The sequence below is a fragment of the Trichoplusia ni genome, chromosome 3 (genome assembly GCF_003590095.1).
Source record: "Trichoplusia ni isolate ovarian cell line Hi5 chromosome 3, tn1, whole genome shotgun sequence".
In the NCBI taxonomy this organism is placed as follows: domain Eukaryota; kingdom Metazoa; phylum Arthropoda; class Insecta; order Lepidoptera; family Noctuidae; genus Trichoplusia; species Trichoplusia ni.
The window spans coordinates 18,513,955-18,534,788 of NC_039480.1; the positions used below are offsets into that span (position 1 = coordinate 18,513,955).

General features: G+C 38.2%; 3 protein-coding genes across 3 annotated transcripts in view; 2 read left to right on the top strand and 1 right to left on the bottom strand.

Annotated features, from left to right (window-relative positions):
* The window catches only part of LOC113508742 (leucine-rich repeat serine/threonine-protein kinase 1), a 66,355-nt gene extending 60,817 nt beyond the window's left edge, over positions 1-5,538 (bottom strand). Inside the window, exons 1-3 of the mRNA XM_026891824.1 lie at positions 5,141-5,538; positions 3,190-3,381; positions 1,606-1,771 (exon numbers count right to left, since the gene is read on the bottom strand). Of these exons, the coding sequence (XP_026747625.1) occupies positions 1,606-1,771; positions 3,190-3,381; positions 5,141-5,191 (409 nt within the window). The 5' untranslated portion in view covers positions 5,192-5,538. The remainder of the gene's footprint in view (positions 1-1,605; positions 1,772-3,189; positions 3,382-5,140) is intronic.
* An 832-nt stretch (positions 5,539-6,370) lies between these two features.
* On the top strand, positions 6,371-9,819 carry LOC113492243 (probable serine/threonine-protein kinase DDB_G0283337). Its single transcript, XM_026869626.1, has 4 exons — positions 6,371-6,576; positions 7,293-8,279; positions 8,825-8,995; positions 9,300-9,819. The coding sequence occupies exons 1-4, from the start codon at positions 6,501-6,503 to the stop codon at positions 9,698-9,700; spliced, it is 1,635 nt and encodes a 544-aa protein (XP_026725427.1). The 5' UTR covers positions 6,371-6,500; the 3' UTR covers positions 9,701-9,819.
* Positions 9,820-10,100: 281 nt separating this feature from the next.
* LOC113492244 overlaps positions 10,101-20,834 on the top strand; it is a 102,641-nt gene continuing 91,907 nt past the window's right edge. Inside the window, 11 exon segments of the mRNA XM_026869627.1 lie at positions 10,101-10,315; positions 10,827-10,913; positions 12,147-12,279; positions 12,736-12,855; positions 13,688-13,861; positions 14,808-14,903; positions 15,749-15,847; positions 16,578-16,682; positions 17,182-17,264; positions 18,261-18,329; positions 20,478-20,636. Coding sequence (XP_026725428.1) covers positions 10,230-10,315; positions 10,827-10,913; positions 12,147-12,279; positions 12,736-12,855; positions 13,688-13,861; positions 14,808-14,903; positions 15,749-15,847; positions 16,578-16,682; positions 17,182-17,264; positions 18,261-18,329; positions 20,478-20,636 — 1,211 coding nt within the window. The 5' untranslated portion in view covers positions 10,101-10,229.

Here is a 20,834-nt window from a genome sequence, read left to right on the forward strand (position 1 = left end):
AACCGAAAGATATTTCAACCCTACCGCAGCAAAATCTCTCAAACATAACCTTCACACTGCTAAACAGATTCCAATCTTTAAAAAACCAACACTAGATACCGGAATCCAAATAAATAACAACTGCATCCAAATAGCTTCACCCTTTTAAGAGATACACTACACAAACACACACAAATTCACTATGTAACAAAATAAATAAATTTGGAAACAGATCTCAATAAACATCGGCTTTAAAGTACGTTTTTACATCACGATTTAAAAACTTTTAACTATTGTATCATCATCATCATTATCATCAGCCTATCGCAGTCCACTGCTGGACATAGGCCTCTCCAAGTGCACGCCACTGAGATATTGTATTGTATACACACACTTTATTTCTGTAATATTTATTCTCACATCCCTTATCAGATAACATTAGTTTTATTTACTAAATAAATATTTTTATCACACCGTCAGAGAGACGTGTGCGCGTCGCGACCGGCACGCGGTAACTGAGTCACAAAACGCTGTTTAAACAAGACTAGCTATTGCCTGCGGACTCGCCCGCTACACATCGAAAATGATAACACGGGAACATAAAATCGGTATAAAAACTATCCTATGTGTTAATCCTGGTTATAAACTATCCGTGTACAAAGTTTCGTCTAAATCCGTTCAGGGGTTTTTGCGTGAAAGAGGAAGAAATATCCATGAATCTATACTAACTTTCGCGTTTATAATGTTAGTGGGATGTTTGGCGCGTGGACGGACAATTTTTTTTCCTGGGATTTAAGAGATCATAAGCTAGGTCCTATATTTGGTAGTTAGGAATTAGAAAGTCTGACAACCAGTGTAAGGGGTATCGTGTTGCCCAGGTAACTGGGTGGAGGAGGTCGGATAGGCAGTCGCTCCTTGTAAAACACTGGTACTTAGCTGAATCTAGTTAGACTGGAAGCCGATCTCAACATACCACCAAAAATACCGCTTAAAAAAGTCAGCCAGGCGTCCGCTAGTCAACTATATTTATGTCTAGAATTCATCTGGATGTTAAAGGCTTATTTATAGACTACGAGCTAGGTCTAGATTAAGGTCAGATGTTATTTACTTTTTACCTAAAAATAGTTCCTACTGTGAAACGTATTTGTGTATCATTCGATTCTGGGAGTGACATAGCGTTTATATTCTTAGGGAACCGTATGCATAGAGGGATTGTCTGAAAGAGTTGCGGCTCCGGTACACGAAAGGCAAAAGAAGGAACATGGGTGGGTTTTGGTCAGTAGGAGTCTGACACTCAAATCCGCTCAACCCAAAGCGGAAAGGAGTCATATGATGACTATCGATACCGAGAAAAGGGATTTCCGTTCACAATAATTAAGCAAAAAAAAGGGTGAATGTCTACCCTATTACTGAGACACTATCTGTCCGTCTGTCACCAGGCTGTATATTGATTATGTTATTCCGTTGCAGCTTCTGTTGTCTAGATATAAAATTAGACCTACCTCTTGCTCCGTTGGTCAAGGCGTTGATAGAGTATCTCCAGTCATCAGTTGGTATGCTATTGGCGAACGCCATGTCACCATCTACACCCCACTAGACAACAGTTACATACAACACTAAACCCACCTCTGGCATCCCTCAGCGCATGAGCAGCATGTCTCCAGTTGTTCCTCTCCGCCAGCGCCAGCGGTGTGTCGCCGTGAGCGTCAAGTACGGTTAGCGACGCACCCGCTGCTAATAACGTCTTGACGTTCTCCACGTAGCCGCGTTCAGCTGCGATGTGAAGGGCTGTCTGGGAGAGGATGAGAGGGTTTTTGTCATTATTATGAATAGGTGTCATTGATTTGTGTGTTTTTTGTTGGCGTGAATGAGGAATTGAGTTTTTTGTCGCGGGGGTTTACACAAATTTTCAAGTCACTTGGATAACGATAGCCAGACTCAGGACAAGCATGCGTGGATCACGCATAGTTTTGTCCTACGCGGGGATTAACACAAGGGACACGTCGTTTGCAGTGAGTTAGGCGTGGTAACCTCAACCACTAAGCTATCCGTGCAGTAAAATGTCACAACTAGTGTTATGTTTTAATGTTAAATGCATCCATCTGCATGCATGTAGCTTGTCTAAACGGTATGAATATCTTTTGATAAGTTTTACTAGCGGCTAATAACCATGTGGAGAGTAAATTAATTTTGCAGAAAGCAGAAATTAGTCATCCGACATCATATAAGCGAGTGTCACGGGTTCGATCCTCGAGCAGGACAAACATGTGTGATCCACGAATGCTTGTCCTGGGTCTGGGTGTCTTTGTGCATGAAACATGAAAGCTCCCGCGACACAGGGATTAAATTGAGAAGCACGGGAGTCGCTTCAACTCACACAACAAACTCCTTAACTGGGCCCAGCTTTTTAAGAAAGCGACTCTCGTGCTAGGTTTTTTTTATTACCCGACTGCCAAAGAAGGAGGGTAATGTTTTTTTTATTTTTATTTTATTTCAATAGGTACAGATACAGATAACAGATTCATATAGTAGAAAAAAAAAAGATCTTCATAACAAACTATGAGTGAACCTGAAATCCGATTACAACTGTACACGACACTTATAATGAACAATGCTTCGTTTTACTAAAAATTAAGGTTACCCTTATGACTAATTAAGGTTAAATTACAACTGAACGGGTGGTGGATTACTAAAGTTACATTTTCTTGTAATGAGAGAGAAAAGATTTGAATGCACTTAATTTATCATGAAAAATATCGGTTTGTGAGCAGATAGCGTTATAGTTCTTACACATTCTATGCAATGGGTTATTCTGAGATACATTGTTGTTGATTGTAGGAATACTAAACAGTTGTGGAACACGTACAGATCGAGTTGGTGTTTTAATGTATAGTTTTTCAAGAAGGTAGCCATCCATTGAGCCATTCACAATTTTATGAAGGGTGCACAAGTCGCCCATCCATCTCCTACTCTCTAAGGTGCCAAAAAAAACTTGCGAAGTCTATCAACATACTCTGGTATTTTACGCCTTAGCCCACATTTAAAGCAGAGAGCTCGAACGAACCGTCTCTGTATTGCCTCTATACGATCTATGTGTGTGTTATAAATTGGTGTCCATATGGGTGAACAGTACTCTAAAATACTTCTTACCAAACAGGAGTATAAGTTTGATCCTTTTATCACGCACTATACGGCTTCTTCCTGTCTCACCTTGCCCCCAGTAGCGGTGTCCGAGCAGGCGTCGAGCTGCGCCCCGTGCGAGCACAGCGCGGCGAGACATCGACTGCGCTCGGCCAGCGCGGCCGCGTGCAGCGCGGTGCGGCTGCTGGCGTCGCGAGCGTCTGCTGATGCACCGCTAGCTAGGAGCTCTTGGAGGAGTTCCAGATTGTCCCATAAGGCGGCCTGGGAGGGGAGATAATGTTAGTAAAGTTAGGCTTAGTTGGTGAAAAGACTGGCATGTATGCTGTCAGTAACATTGACAGGTTAGTTGGTGAAGATGCTAGTGCTTATCAGTGCCGGCGTTAGGGGGGGGGCGTGGTGAGGCGATGGCCCAGGGCGACAAATTCTGGGGGTGCCAAGGTCTGAAGTTGGAGTCTCTTGCCTCTCCTGGCGCAAACCCTCAGAACTGTGCTCTACGCTAGAGGTGGAATACTTCCACCGCCTTACTTAACGCTAAAGGAAAGATGAAATTCTTAATATAATTTTACTTGGGATCAGCAAAAAACTAACATTTGATATTGCTTCCCTCAAGTGGGCGCCAAAATATTTTCGCCCGGGGTGTCAGTGGCCCTTACGCCGGCACTGGTGCTTATATTAGGAGTCTATATTTCTATATCTATATCTAAATCTACAATGGATTGAGGACTTTTTAATTTTATAATTTATAAATGAATATTGCACCATTGTATTTGCCCATAGGAGCCCATATGGATTTCTTTCTATCTTCTATGCCTTTTAAACGGAATGCTATAGTGTATAACGCATGAACTCTAATTTATACAAAAATCCAATAAGAAAAGGCTCCTTCAGGTGGTCACTAAATAACCAGAGAAAAATACAGATTTGTATACTACATAACTTCTTTTATAACTCGGGGATCATGATGATAGATGATGGCTTTCATTCTAAGAAAACATTACGAAGTGACTGCCTATGTGACATTTTCAACCCTGAGCAACACAATACCCCATATTTAGACTGGTTGTCAGACTTTCTAGCTTCTGACTGACCGTAACAAATGTCAAAGATTGTGTGTGTGTTGTGTGAAAGTTGTGGAATATTTATTTATTATTATTTATTATTTATTTACAAATCATAGCCAGGACCAACAATTGAATGTGCCTTTTGAAACACAGGAACTCAGATGGTCACCCATCCAAAGACAGACCTTCAGCTTAGCCACAAGCTACTTATCTACTCTACAATAACTATTAGTAATTTTTTTTTTTACATGTTACAAAAAGTTATTCATTCATTATGGTGAATTCAAATTATTCAAAATTAAACTCTTTAGTAAGTATGAATACCTAAAGGCTACATAGTGGTTTCTTACGTTTACGCGAATGTTAGACATTGAAATGAAACTACTTTTACGGATTTTATCACGGTTTAATTTTATATTTTAGTTCCCGACATTTCGAAACCTTTGCAGGTATCATGGTCAAGGGCAGACTGAGGTGGCATTCGTCTTGACATCTCAGTCTGCTTATCCATTGAAGGAAACTGAAACATTAGCTAAAGGATGTAAGTAGTATGCCATGTTGTTTAGAAAGCAATTGTAAGAATGTGAGTTGTAAACAATAAGATTACCGGAGACAGGAATTTTAGATATTAAATAAAAAATAAATGTCTATATCTATTTAAACAATACCACACATCCTTGTATAATATTGTGTATTGTATATTGTTTAGGAATCAAATAATAAAAATCTCCTTAAAATCAATACTTTACCGTCATTTTTAAATAATATTTTACAAGAAATTCGAAGGAATCCAGAGCATTTGATGATAATTACTATAATTATAGAGGCCTTGTGCGGCGTTCTACATTCAGAACACTAGAGTTATAAAGGCTGTAGTGAAGGAAACCGAAGGTGTATCCATCGTGGGCGAGTTAATTTAAGCCAACATATTGCTACTTATAACTATGTTATACGTTCACCTGATGCAGCAAGCGGCCTTGGAAGTGATCCTCGTCCGGGGACAAATCCATTTCTATTGTTTTTTAATGGAAATACACAAACACAATGTACATTTCCGGTCGAGTACTCGCTCAAGCGTTGCGACGTTAAAGACACAGTTTTAAAACGTTTCACGCACAAATGTTCACTGAAACTGCATTTTAAATTCACTATAGTATATTTTTGATCGTTTTTCATGTCGGCATTGCGGATATAAATCGTTAATTGATGTGAAATTGCAAATTTATTTCGTAGTGAATTTATTGATCGACTACTGACAGCTGACAGAGGACTGTTTGACAGAAAACTGCAGTGGTACGAACAAGGTCGTTTTCGATACCGACATTGGCTCAGCGAGGCGAACGAAACGAAATCTCTCGTAGCGATTTCGTTTCGTTAAAACACAAATATTTTGATATTAAAACATTAGAGACTATGTTTAGTATAATAATTAAACCCAAAGTGAATTTATTGGATGATGTGAATACACTTTAATTCTGAAAAAACAAATCGCTGTAATCGTGATCGAAACGCTGTCGAAAAGAACCTTGTTCCCTCAAAAGTACCTAGATTTTTGCAATGACCAGATTGGTTTCGCAAAATTATATTACGAGTAATGTATTTTTATCTGAATAGGAGATTGTCCTTTGCTTTAATATTGTAAGGAAATATTAACAGTCTATTTGAGTCCGTAGTTATAATGGGAATCAACAACTTGATTCAAAAACATTATATTTTAGAAGTTAAGATTTATAAAGGGCGGGATGAAAGGGGAAATTCAAAATATATTTTATCTTATCAAACTTGAATGTAAAACCACGTTGTTTAAAGAAATATTAAAAATCTTCTTTTGTAGATGGAATAAACCAAAATGAAAGCAAATATTTTTCACTTAGGTACTTTTAATATTAATATAAACTGTTGATATTTAGCTCTTAACGATATACTTTTTTCATGTCTTTTTGTCTATTTGTCTAATGCAAACCATTGTTGGTCGTACGTTTCGAAATCTCAAACAATGTGTACTGTACTTATATACCAGATAATTTCCAGTTAGGGGGGAAGTGATGGGGCGATGGCCCAGGGCGACAAATTCTGGGGGGCGCCAAGGTCGGAGAGTTGAATCTCTTGCCTCTAAGCTCTGTGCTATTAATGATGGAATATTAATAAAAAGTACGCATCTTAAAAAAAGGTCGATTATTTTTTATTTTTTTTTAATATAATATTTTCGCTCGGCGTGTGAGTGGCCCTTACGCCGGCACTGATAATTTCTCGACCTACCCTCATAATACTTATTATTTCTTTAACGCTCTTCAGTTTATTCGCAAATTTAGAACCAAGATGTCGCGTCCATACAACGAAGAATGGCAGAGACGGAAGTCCATGCTAGTAAAAAGTTTATTCTACGACTTACCGGGTAAGATAATTGCAATAGTTGAATTAATTTATAAAGATAACCTCAAAAAACTCATTTTTGGGGGAAAATTAACTTTATGGCGCTACAAATAAGGATGTTTTAACGATTAAAATATGCTTAATGTTGTGAATAGAATTTAAGATTATATCATTTAATTTGTAATACATTGCTGGCGGTGACGTATTACTGTTGATACCGAAGCTGTGCGACTACGCAATGTATTACAACGTCTTCGATATTGTTAACAGTGACTTGTACTGAAATCGATTTATTCATTTCGTAAATAAGCTAGAACAAAGAGACAGACTAGCAATATGTTTTTGACATTTAAACATAATATTAGTTGAAATTCGATTGCACTTATAGGTAGCCGTGTGGTTATAGGTCACCACCCCAAAAGCGCTGTGCGCGACATGTCGTAAGTTCGATCCCCGCATAATACAAGCGTTTGTGTAATTCACGAATGCTTGTTGTGAGTCTGTGTGTCTTTTTGCATGTGACTTGAATGTTATTGAAACCTCTCGCGACTCTATAGCTTTAAATTCTTTATTGCGGAAGTCGTTTTTTTTTTAAAAACAACTGATTTGGATTTTGGTGTCTATTTCTCACATCTATCTAGCCTCGTGTGACCAGTGAAGTAAAAAAAACGATTTCATTTTTAAACAATCACAGAACCACATATCAAAAATTAAAAAAAATACCATCATTATTTACAGTTCTGTCTCCTATACCAGAAGAATCGTTCTCATCCAACATATTCCACACTCGGGACGTATCTGACGCCCCCTCCCGCCCCTACAGCCCCCTCCCCCCACTCATCATAGAAAGGGAACCAGATAGACACGATGAACCAGAAGAATATTACAAAAAACTTCTCAAAAAAATTAAAAGAATTTATAGAAAACTATTCATTGAAAATAAAAGTATTGACAGTGATGATTGTAATATAACTGGCTCTATAGATGACTTAACTGATGATGATTTTAATGAAAATGATGGGGCTGATGTAGCAATGGATGTTACAAACGTTATTCGTAATGATGTTGATGATTTCAATGAAAATTATGCGTCAGATGTTGAAATGGACGTTACGGATGTTAATCAAGATGAATTAAGTACAATCTCCCATATAACAATCAATTCTGACGGGTATAACGCTGATTTCGAATCGAGTAATGAGTCTGTAGATGGCAATTCGAATGTTGTTGAGGGAGAATCGAATAATCTTATCGATAATCATCAAGAATCGGAAGATGAAGATATGGATGAAGAGAAAACATTAGAATCGAATAATGAGAATATAAATCATGATGATATTTATGAATATTCCAATAATATAAACGGTTATAAAGAAATGATTGACACAAGACAGTCAGACAATAACACAAACGAATCAAATTCTAAATCACAAGGAGAAACAGTTGAAACTAATTCAAATCCTAACCAAGATAAAATAACAGATGTTTATATTCAATCAATGGATATTACAGGAGAATCAAATAAACAACTTATAAATGAAAAAGAAACGTCAAATAATTTAGATAAAGGTCATCAAATCGATGAAGCTAGTGGTCTTAATATGGATATAGGTGTAGAAGAAAGGGGAACTGCTCAGATCAGTGAAGTAACAGCTGGTGATGAGGTAATAAGGGATGAAGAAATGGATGTCAGGGATGACGAAGCAGATGATACATTTGATACAGGTATGTGTGTTAAAGTTATTATTCCTTCACAGTTGTTACGGGTAGTTAGAAGCCAGTAAGTCTGACTGAGGGGTATCGTGTTGCTCAGGTAACTGGGTTGAGGAGGTCAGATAGGCAGTCGCTCCTTGTAAAACACTGGTACTTAGCTGCATCCTAAATTTCTTCGTGGCCGACACGGGTCTCTTTGAATTGTTTTTTTATCCTCTGCAGAACATATGGAAAACAATAAAGTATTGTGTTTTGAGTATTTCGACTGGAAATCGACGCCAACAAAGTTGGGAAAAGGCTAGGATGATGATATTGTAAAGGTTGCAATTTCGTTAGGGTTTTCCGAACAGAAAGATGAGGCTGAACATGAAGGTGAAAATGATGAATTTTTTTTTTGTATTCACGGTGAATTTTGAGCGAGTGTTTTAGATAAGTTTGATAATTAAAGGTAAATTATGTGCGAGTGTTCTTAGATATGTTTATTAGAAATCGGTTAAGCCGTTTAGAAGTTTTTACGAGTTTTTTAATAAATCTTATATCCTTTTTCCTCAATTCAGGTATCGACTACCGACAAATCACAACAGTAGCGTTGGTCCACGTGGACGGCGCCCAGCAGAACGTCGGTAGAGTGAGTCCCGTGTATGAGACGGTGACCAGCCCCATTCTACCACCAGGAGTGGTGAGAGGAGGAGATATCAGAGGTCATGCAGTACTGGAAGACGTAAATGGTGAGAGTATTTTTCTTAATGCTTGTGTCGCGGACGGTTTCACAACATTCCAGTTACACACACCGCGGTTTGACATGGTGACCAACAACTTTTCCATCCGAGGAGTTTATGTCACCACCTTGTACTGAGGTTGAGGATGGTAGGGAGTCTTTTTGATCAATACTTGGATATAAAAGCTAAGTAATAGGTCATGGCAACACGTCCGACAACGGATTGCAAAAAACTAATATGGATAAAATATGATTATATGCACTAAAAAATGTTGACCACCAATAACCTAAAAATTTAAAATTGATTGTTTTAGATCCAGAGAAAACCTCGTCTCACAATGAAGCCTCCAGCTATGAAAACATAGAACAAATGCGAACGCCAAGAACAGAACTATCCATAGACTCAAATAATAACAATCATTACAATTCAAATATAAGTGACCAAAGTAATAAGGAACAAAATGAACCTCAAATCGAAAATAATAACAATTTACTTGAAGTTAACAATTCTAATGAAATTAATGATGTTTTAACATCTTTTATTAATAGTAGTCGAGAAATGTCATTGGTAACAAGAAAAAGAAAGATGTATGAAGATATTTCTTGCCAAACTATTGGGAAAGTTTCGTGGGATGATGTCAAGGAAAACTTTTTTGTTGGTCCGCCTAAGATTTTTAGGTTGTGCCGGTGTGTTGATCATGACTGTAGTCGATAAATTGATAGACTAGTTCAGATAGACAAACTCCAATCAGTCGACGACTGGATAACTGATTGTATCTGTTGAAAATATTATGAAAATTATGTTTTCCCTCCTTTTATGACAATAAATTATGAACCGAGAATCTAATTATAATAAATTAAGTAATATGTTTTAAGATAAATTAAATGAAAATAATTCCTTAATGCTTCGTTAATTATTGATATTTGTAATTTTATTTCAATCAAAATGAGTTTTAAATCGTTACGTTCTGAATACATTGTGATGTAATAAATTTTATATTTCTGGTTTGAAACCAATATTATTGTTTGATTTTGTCCTACATTATGTTATATTGTAATCAAATTCAATTATATAAAACAATTTCATTCTGAAAGGAAAAGAAACGTTATCGCCGTCAGTGAAACGTCACATCTTTTTTGAGGTTATGTTATGCTGTCATCTTGATTTTTTATGCTAACACTGCAGACTTATTTTATAGAATTGTAGACTTATTAGTGTGATAAACTTGAATAAAAATAATAAAATGTCTCCTTCAAAAGGCCCTGGTAAAGATTTAGATGACAAATTTATCGATTTAATAGGAAAATTTGTGTCTGACATAAAGAATGGGTACGTTAACTTTTACTTACAATTTCTTCTAATTTGTTGCTTAAAGTAGTTAAATTATACATTTATTGTATTATTGAAAACATTATCTTGGTACATCTTATTGTAATATATTAAATTTGTATGTTTTTCATAAGTTATGTGTAATGTTTGTTTGGCTTTAAAACTATTGCATCAGACTGCAATACGTCAATCTAAAGCTGTGCCAGATTGATACGAAGTTAATATTTTCACCCTTAACATCAAGTTTAAATGTAGAAACAAATGTTAGCCCTGTAAAGTGTATGCTAAAACTTGAATTCTACCTAATTTCTTGTTATCATTTTCACATTATATTAAATACATAAAACGTCGCTAAGAACTCTTGTAATAGTGATCTGCTATTGGAATATTATGAAAACTAAAAATTACCTTAATAAAAACTTACTTAAAATATTGTCAAAAGGTTTATAGTGTTAATGTCTCTAACATCCAAAGAAACTAATAACATTAATCTAATTTTCGTTTGTTCCAGCAAGTTAAAAGGATCTAATAACATTGCACTAGCAATGGTCACACTCTTGGAAACCATAATCAGTGACTCACAGAACGCTACTGCCTTGTAAGTTGCCTCCTCTCGGCTATCCGTGCAGCCAAGATCGACCTCACACATTATCAAAAACCAAAATTATCAAAAAAATATTGAAGTAAATCATACATTTGTAGATCCCACGTTATTATTTAAAGTAGATAAACAAAATCATTGGCCTAGCCTTTTGCCAACTATGTTGGGGCCAACCCAGTTACCTGGGCAACACAATACTCCTTGGTTAGACTGGTTGTCAGACTTTTCAAGCTTCTGACTACCTTATAACAACTGTCAAAGATGTAGGAATAACAGCCGGGACCCACAATTTAACGTGCCTTCCGAAACACGGAGGAACTCGTTATGACAAAGATGGTCACTCATCTACGGACCAACTGCGTCAAGCATAGCTTAACCTGTGATTGATTCACTTATGCGGTTATAGCTTAGCCACAAGCTCCTCTAAAGTAGATAAACAAAATTAAAAGATATATCCTTTTGTAGTTAATTTCAAACATTAGAGATTAGACGACCTCCGTGGTCGAGTGGCGTACGCACCGGTTTCAAGGTGTCCCTAGCTCTGAGGTCCCGGGTTCGATCCCCGGTCGAGTCAATGTATTCACATTTGCTTTAGCAACTTACTTTGGGTTCAGAACAATGTATGTGATGTTGTCCGAATTTAAAAAAAAAAAAAAAAAAAAAAAAAAAAATGTCACCACTTTATTTTTTTCTAATGGGAAAACATGAGATGACAATCCATTGCTAAAACACACCTATGTTCCTCTACCATTCGTGTACCAGGACTCTGGCAACCCTTTATTTTGGACAATCCTGCTGTCTAAAACATAGTCTAAAGATAACATTATTACATATATTAACTAACTTATTGCCTATGCATATCAGAATTATCAGAAAATTACATATTAAAACAGTTGCTAGAATTTAGACCTGCAACTATGTGCGTAGTAATTCAATCTTTGAAACCCTAGTTCACATAAATACTCAGACCTTTCTTTAGTCCTAGCTACCACATTAGGTTAAGTAACCTGTAATGGTAGATGAGTGTGATAATTAAATAAATAAAAATGAATTGCTGTTTGTTAGTCTAAAACTTGAGAACAGCTGAACCGATTTGACAAATTTTAGTCTTGATATATTCATACCAGTTTAGGAAAGGTTGAGAAAATCTGGAAAAATTGCAGCAAAAAAAAATACTATGTGGGTGAGTCGCGGGATTCAGCTAGTTACATATACAATCTTGCATTACAGTGAGCTATGCAACGCGGTCCGCGCGGCGGGGCGTCGCGTGGCGGCCGCGCTCCCTCACGAGCTGGTGGCAGGCAACGTCACGCGCAGGATACTGCGGGCTGTCAGGGATGAGAACAGGGCACATGCTAATCAGGTACAGACTTCATTAGTTACAGGGTTTATTGAGATCGCCCCACTAGTTTCAGGACCAAACTAGTCGGGCGATCCTGTGAAATGCCCGTGAATATGCCTTTACTAATTAAATGTTTAATTATTTTACTCAGTGCTTATCGATATAACATCAGAAGTAAATGCCGTGGATTATTCTTTCGTCTAAAATGCTACTATGATACATTTTGAATGCACTGTTATAAAATGCATTATATATGCCTATTATTAGCATACATTTAAAGGCTGGTGTTAATACAGACGGGTTTGATTCCCGCCCGAGATAAATATTTGTGGGATGAACACGGCTGTGTGTATTTAGAAATATATAAGTATGTTTATCAGTTGTCAAGTAAGTACTCATAATTTGCTCAGTTTGAGATTAGATGGCGTTGTGTGAAAGTTATGGAATATTATATTAAAACAGATTATTCTCTTCTAGACGGTAGAAGCCAGCGGCGAGAGTCTCCAGCGCCTGGTGCTGGCTGCTGGAGCGAGGAGGGCGACCCTCGGGGCTGCTCAGCATGACCTCAGGGAACCCTTGAGGGACCATATTGCTGAGGTATGTGTGACAGATGTTGGGTATATCTTTATGAATGAAGCTGAGGTTTGTTTGTTTGGACGCGCTAATCTCTCTAACTACTGGTCCGAAAAGAAAACGCAATAAAGATGGTAAAAAGTCTGAAAGGCAAATACGTCACAAGTCAGTGAAAAATAAAGTGAAACTGATTAGTGATGTAAAACAAGATTTTAACTTATTGTTTCATCTTAATTTTTGGGGTTTCGCAACAAAACGGTAAAAGCGGAACCTCACTGTGGAAGATCAGTTGCCTGTCTGCCCATCCATCACCAGAATTTATCTCGCGAACCTTGATAGCTAGACTTAAAAAAAAGTCACAACGCTGTGTTTCTGTTGCGGCTACAATAACAAATACTAATAATTAATCGAGATTAGGCAGTTTAGTAGCAATGAGCCGGTCGCGCTGGAGAGGCCTATGCCCAGCTGTGACAGTGCCGGCGTAAGGGCCTCTGACACCCCGGGCGAAAATATTGTGGCGCCCACTTGAGGGAAGCAATATCAAGTGTTAGTTTATTGCTGATCCCAAGTAAAATTATATTAAGAATTTCATCTTTCCTTCGTCGCCCTGGGCCATTGCCCCATCACGCCCGCCCCCTAACGCCGGCACTGGCTGTGGACAGCTGTAGGCTGAGATGATGATGATGATAAAGCCGTTTAAGCTGTCGTAAATTTTCTAATGATATGTGACAACCATGTCACCCACCTGTCCATTATCTTTTTTGAACGAAACCCTCACTGTCACCCATCACCCAACCGGTTTTATCTTTAGCCTATATCTTCGGACCTCTCACTTAACCTGTCTCCCCTCCACCAGCTGCGCGGCGAGCTGGAGTCCTCAGTATCCTCAGTGTGCGGCCAGGCCAAGGAGCACGTCCACGGAGACGAGGTCATCCTGACGTACGGAGCCAGCGACCTCGCCGAGAGGTTCCTGAGGGCGGCGCCCAGGAACTACAAGCTTATACTGGCGGAGGGACCTGATACCACTGAGGTATGTAGCAGACCTATCAATACATAGTCTTTACTAATATTATAAAGAGGAAAGATTTGTTTGTATGTTTGTTTGACACGAACAGGCTTCGAAACTACTGGTCCGATGTGAAAAATTATTTCACTGTTGAGAAGCTACATAATCCCCGTTGACACAGGCGATAATTTATTTCAAAAATACAAGGGTTCCGTAAGAAAATTGCGATATTGTAACGATGTCATAACTTTTGTCTTCTAACCTCGCGGACGAAGTCGCGGGCAACTGCTAGTGTAATATAAAGTCGCTTTCTCTGTCCCCATGTCCATTTAAATGCTTACGTCTGCGTCTCTAAAACTACTCAACGGATTTTGCTGCGGTATTTTTTAATAGTATCAAGCTTATTGGGGAGTATCTTAAAATTGAGTTACAAAAATCCAACCGGAATAACAAACAAGTTTATAAAAGTGGGATTTTTTTTATGTTATATTTTATCTATTTATTACACTATATATACATGAACAATGTATAATAGCAGACTTAACGCCTGAGGCATTCTCTACCAGTCAATTTAAGAGTGATGCCTAGAAACAAAGTGTATTAAAAATAAAACAGATATAATATTCCGCAACTTGCACACAGCGCCATCTCAAACTAAGCAAAGCTTGTATTATGAGTACTAGACAACTGATAAACATACCTACTTACCTAAATATATGTGTGTATATAACATATTGTGGATAAAGTAGCTGTCCCAGCAAACATTGTTTTGTCACAAAGTATCCACTGTGACACGAGAATTTTATCAAAACAAATCATTTATTATTTGTGAAACATAGCTAGAAAAAATAATATAAAGATCACACACAAACATCTGTCCTCATTCTAAATCGAACCCGCGACCTCCAAGTACAGCAGTCAGGGCTTAAACCACAACACCAACACTACATCATCCTCTTTTTGTTTCTAGAGTCACGCTATGGCTCACCGGTTGAGCTTGGCTGGTATATCAGTGACTGTCGTCAGTTCGGCTTCCATATATGCTGTCATGTCGCGTGTCAACAAGGTATGTCATAATTATCTATGCATGGATTGATAAACGCAGAAAAATATTTTGGATTTTTTTTTTTTAATGTCAACAAAGATTTAGTTTTAAAGTTTGATAATGTTATCTTGTACATGGATGTAAATTGAAAAAAAAAAAAAAATATTTTGAAAATTTCTGACTTTTTGCGTAAAGTCAAGAATATTCTTAAGCAACTATTTTAGTGCACTTGGAGAGGCCTATGTCCAGCAGTGGACTGCGATAGGCTGATGATGATGATGATGATGATGAACTCTTTTAATAGAAAATACATTACTCAGATATATTAGGGAAGAATTCAAAGAAAAAAAAATGCATTTTTTGGTGAAGAGATCGACAAGAAACTTTTTAAGTCACTCTTTTAATAGAAAAATACCATTTCTGACTTACCTGTTGAAAGATTATACCTTAAGACGTACAGAGTATGTTTTTTTTTCTTCTTTTTATTTACGGGGTTTTTTCTAAGTAGAAGATGTCACCCCTATGATTGATACAGATATTTTAAGAATTAACACTTACATAATATAAGTGTTACGTAATTTATGTCTCGTCACTTTGCAGTAAATTTTCAGGATATGTCGAAAGGTTATTCCTTAAACGGACATATCATGTTGCGTTAATATATACTAAATAACTTAATGTACGATGTACAAATTACGTATTTTTTTTTACCAATTTTCACCAAAAGGTTATTCCTAAAACGGATAGAGCATGTTGTTTAAATATCATTATTTATTTCTCGTCGCTTTGCACTAAATTTTTAAGACCTGTCAAAAGGTTACTCCCAAACCGGACAGTGTATGTAACACACCGTGTTGCCCCTACAGGTGGTGATCAGCGTGGTGGCGGCCCTGGGGGGGGGCGCGGTCCTGGCGCGAGCGGGACTCAGCGCCGTCACGCAGGCCGCCAAGCACTACAGCGTGCCCGTGTGTAACACACATACTTACATATACCTGTGGATGGGATAAACAATAGGGATGATGACAATTTTTTTGTGCAGTGTCCGTCTTGTAATTTTTTGTATAATAATGGATACGTATTTTTTAATTTGTCCCGCAAACATAAATTGACCAAATTACAGTGAATGAAACTTACGCGTGACGTTACGATTGAGTATACATTTTACCATATCGTTACGTCACAAGCCCCCTCTCCTAAACTTTAAAGCAGTTAATCTTTGTCAATTCTAGTTTTTCTGAAAAAGGAAAAACATACGTGTCTCATACTTTTCAATTATCTAACTGAGGGACTAATGAGATTTTTTCTTTTTTTACCCAGTTGTCATCCCTATACTCATTAACAAGATAGAGTTTAAATTTCAATTGCCCCCAACCCACTACTTCTGAATGACCCGACCATTGTTTATGAAACATATTATCTAAAAACACTCGCATATAATTCACCTTTAATACGTCAATTCGTTCAGAAGCTGTTATGTTACACAGACACAAACAGGCAGACACGGAAATCTTAAAACACCCCTGTTTTCTACACCGTGTTTTGTAACGGTTTACTTACACGCATTAATCAAAATCGCCCGACTAGTTTCGACACCTTAATTAACCTAATGAAACTAGTCGGGCGTTCCCGATAAATACGCGTGAGTAAACCGTTACATCAACTAACTATGAATAATTCTACCCCCTCCCCCCTCAGGTGCTAGCTCTGGCCCCGTTGTACAAGCTGTCCCCAGTCCACGCGACGGACGCGAGCTACTTCAATGCTCTCGCTCCCCCACACACAGCACTGCCTTACGAGTGAGTAGATACACAGATATTTGTATTTTGTAATAAAATCATCCCACGGAAAAATAAAATGAGGATAAAAATTATAAGTGTTAATCCTGGTTATAAACTATCTGTGTGCCAAGTTTCGTCTAAATCCGTTCAGTGGTTTTTGCGTGAACGAGGAACAAATATCCATACATACACACTTTCGCGTTTATAATAATACTAGCTGTTGCCCGCGACTTCGTCCGCGTGGTTAGAAGATATAAGTTAGGAATTTCTGAACGGAAGCCCTCGGAGATGAATAATTTTCCCTATTTTTTCCACATTTTCCCTTGTATCTTCGCTCCTACTAGTCGCAGCGTGATGTTATAGAGCTGAAAACCTTCCTCGATGAATGGTCTATTCAACACAAAAATAATTTTTCAATTTGGACCAGTAGTTTCTAAGATTAGCGCGTTCAAACAAACAAACAAACTCTTCAGCTTTATATATTAATATAGATTATGTGTCTCATCCACAGCCGTCATGAGTGTGCGAGTGACAATGTCCATGTCTACGCTCCGATGTACGACTTCGCTCCCCCAGACCACATCACACTGTTCATTACGAACCTGTAAGTATTGTACCCTATTGTAAGACGCTGCTTTGCCCAGCTGTGGGACAGGCGATGCTACCGAAAGCGATATGAGAAGTTAATATTTAAAAGATTTAAAAAATCTTACCTACGTTTTTGAACGCCTCGATAGTCAAATTTTATCAAAAGCAGACCAGCCGTGTTTATAGTTTTAAATTGAATTGTCATCGGGTTTGAAGATGCACTGAAAATTTCAGCCTGCTAGCTTATCGGGAAGTGCGACAAACGCAATAAAAAATGGCACTTAAGTTAGGTTACAAAAGAAACACTTTTTGAAATTCAAAATGGAAATCAGCGTGAATTGGAACGTATCAGATAGTCAAGACAAAAGTGATCGTTGCCCAGCCGTGGGATAGCGTGTGCTTGTATTAATCACTAGCTATATAAGCGTGGAAAAGTGACTTTCGGCAGTATTTTAGGATCTAATTTAAACATTTTTTTGTGTGATAAGCTCGATCATTTGTTCTGTGGCTGGGTGTAATTTATCTAGAACATTTATATAATATAGAAATATATAAGTATGTTTATCAGTTGTCTAGTACTCATACTACAAATATTTCTAACTAGCTGTTGCCCGCGACCTCGTCCCCGTGGGGAGAAGATATAAGTTATGATTTATACCTGCCCTGTTTTATTCACATTTTCCATTGTATCTTCGCTCCTATTAGTTGCAGCGTGATGGTTTATAGCCTAAAGCCTTCCTCAATGAATGGTCTATTCAACACAAAAATAATTTTTCAATTTGGACCAGCAGTTCCTGAGATTAGCGCGTTCAAACAAACAAACAAACTCTTCAGCTTTATATATTAGTATAGATTTGAGACTAGATGGCGTTGTGTGAACGTTGAAAAATGCTATGATAGGAATTTAATCGAATAAGCCATTGTTGATATGTTTGTTTTTGAAGTTTGATTTTTCTACTGTATTATATGTACTTAATTTCAATCAAATGATTTTATATTATTTCTTTTTCAGCGGTGGAAGCTCCCCATCTTACATGTACCGTATGCTCTCCGAGTTATATGACCCCAATGACTACAACCTGTAAAACTTGGTACTTCGGCTATCTTCGTGCATCTTCGGCAACGTTCGTGCGAGCTCGTATCCAATCGGAAAACTTCGTTATATGTACATAAACTTTATTGAAATACATTTTTTTATACATTTTTTTGTTTTTATTTAAATCCCGTTTGAAAATTAAATGAAGAAAATTATTCGATGTTCTATTTTCTGTACGGAGTGGTTAAGGTCACTGCGCCGAACCAACTATGCTTGACGTGTCGTCGCGGGTTCGATCCCCGCGTAGCGCAAGCGTTTGTGTGATCCACGAATGCTTGTTCTGAGTCGTGTGCATGGGACTTATATGTTGGTGAATACCCCCACATTACACAAGATCGTTCGATAGTAAAATGATATGGAGCCCCATTCTTTAAGCCAAAGTCTGGAGGCGCAAAAAAGGAGATAAATTTTAATAATCAAATTCATGTTGTTCATGAGCTAGTTAGAAATCTGGCTGGCCGATGAATGAATAGAAATTGTATTAAAATGGCACTATTCGTATTATTCCAAGCATTTTTTCATCACATCAATTGGAAATTTCGTACGGGGAGGAACACTCACGGTCAATACAATGAATTACCAATTATTGAGTTGCCAAAAATGAATAAAAAGGAAGTATTTTTTTGGTAAACAACCTTATGAATTGTCCCACTCACGCATATTTAAGAGGCCAATTTATTAATTTCCTGATAGTTTTAAAGCGGGCGGCAGTAAGACAGTATTTTTCAAAGGCTTAATTTTACAAAAAAAAAGAAATCTTAAACTTCGGTAAACTTTAAAGACAGTTTGTTTCATAAATTAAAAATAATAGCGTTGTTTTTATCATTCAAAAGCCTATCCTTAGATTGCTTTTATCTTATGCTTAAACCAATTTAAAGATTGTTACACAAAAAAGGTTTGGAATAAATTACTTATTTCGACAGCTAGTCTTGTGCACGCAATTTCGAAATCACATCTGGTTCAAATAAAAAGCATGAAAAATGCCGTCAGCGCTATGTTGACGCGCCATAGTAACTATAATACTGTTTCTGTTGCAAAATAAGACAAAATTAAGTGAAAGTTGGTCTCAACGTTGTGTCATCAAAAATAGCATCGCAATGCATGGGATATGCCAGGCGCCATCGCTCGAAACACGCCGCGCCCAACACCCGAGTGCGCTGTCTCCCTCGCACTTGCAGAACAGACAGAGAAATCAACACGTGTCGCATTCGCAGATAACTTCACACTGCACTATGTGCGTCATGTTGGCTGCATTATAATAACAATGGGCGGGGTTTTTCGTACTGACAGCGCTGCAGCGATGTTATCAAAATGGCGTTCAACAAGTATTGAATTGGTCTCGCTGGATGTAGCGCTTGAGACTATTCAGGGCACGAGTTGTGTAAACTTTTTTTAATGAGGCTTACGTATCGGTCGTCCGGACTGGGCGCATAGCGTTACATTTTATCGGATTTTTTCTTGAAACTGTTGGTTTTTTATCGTTTCTCAGTTGTATTTATGTAAAAAGAAACTGTTTAATGCTATTCGTGCATAATTTGCGAGAGTGTGGTGTGCGTGAGTGCGTGACGGCCGAGGCGAGATCACCAAGCCTGATTCACATTAATTATGTGAACGGTGACGAACCATTTTAAGTGCGCGATAACACGCCCGTTGTTCTCGGACATCCAGGACATTTTATTATTAGCTCGCAAACAACTCTCGTGCATATCAAGTGTGTTGCTAATATAAAATCAATACTGTGTGAACTGTAAATCTTTACTTCGCTTTCGATTAATTTCACTCTCAGCAGAACGTCGTGCGTCGTTAAACATTCATATCCGGTTGCGTATTGCATTTTTTATGAACCATTTTGTGATAAATAAATATTTGTAACAAAATGCAAAACTTGGCGGTCGTTTTCGAATGTAGTGCGTGGTGCGTCCACTAGTTGGCGCGGCGTTCGCTCGGTGAGTCCGTGCGCCTGCGTGTGGTCGCTCAGTCCGCGCGAGCTTCGCGTCGTTGCAGTAGGTTCCAAAACAAGAACGTAGGGCTCCACAGGAGACCTAAAATAATAAATTAAATAATCTCGGTACTTGTAAAAGTGTCGCAGTGCAGTGTGCCAGTGTTGTGTTGTTTGGTGGTTGTGGCGCGGAGCGGGGCGTGTGGCTCCGCTGTGTCAGGGCGGATCGATACGGGAAGGCATTATGGCGCAGCGAACATGAGCCAGGGGGGCTCTCGTCGGCCTTACTCGCGCGGGGGCCCGCGGTGGCACCCGCGTTACAAGGACTACTGGGACTACGAACAAAACTATAGGTACCTACATGCTCTATCTACTAAAATGCATGCTGGACGCACGTTTATTGCGTGACAAGCATATCTGTCCGAGTCACGTCAGGCTGGCGCCGTGCCGTTTCCTTCTGTCTTACGCGAGGTATTAACCACTGAGTGTACAGTATTCGGTCGGCCACGGCTGCCAGTAGACAAACAATTATCATGTTTATGTACCTACGC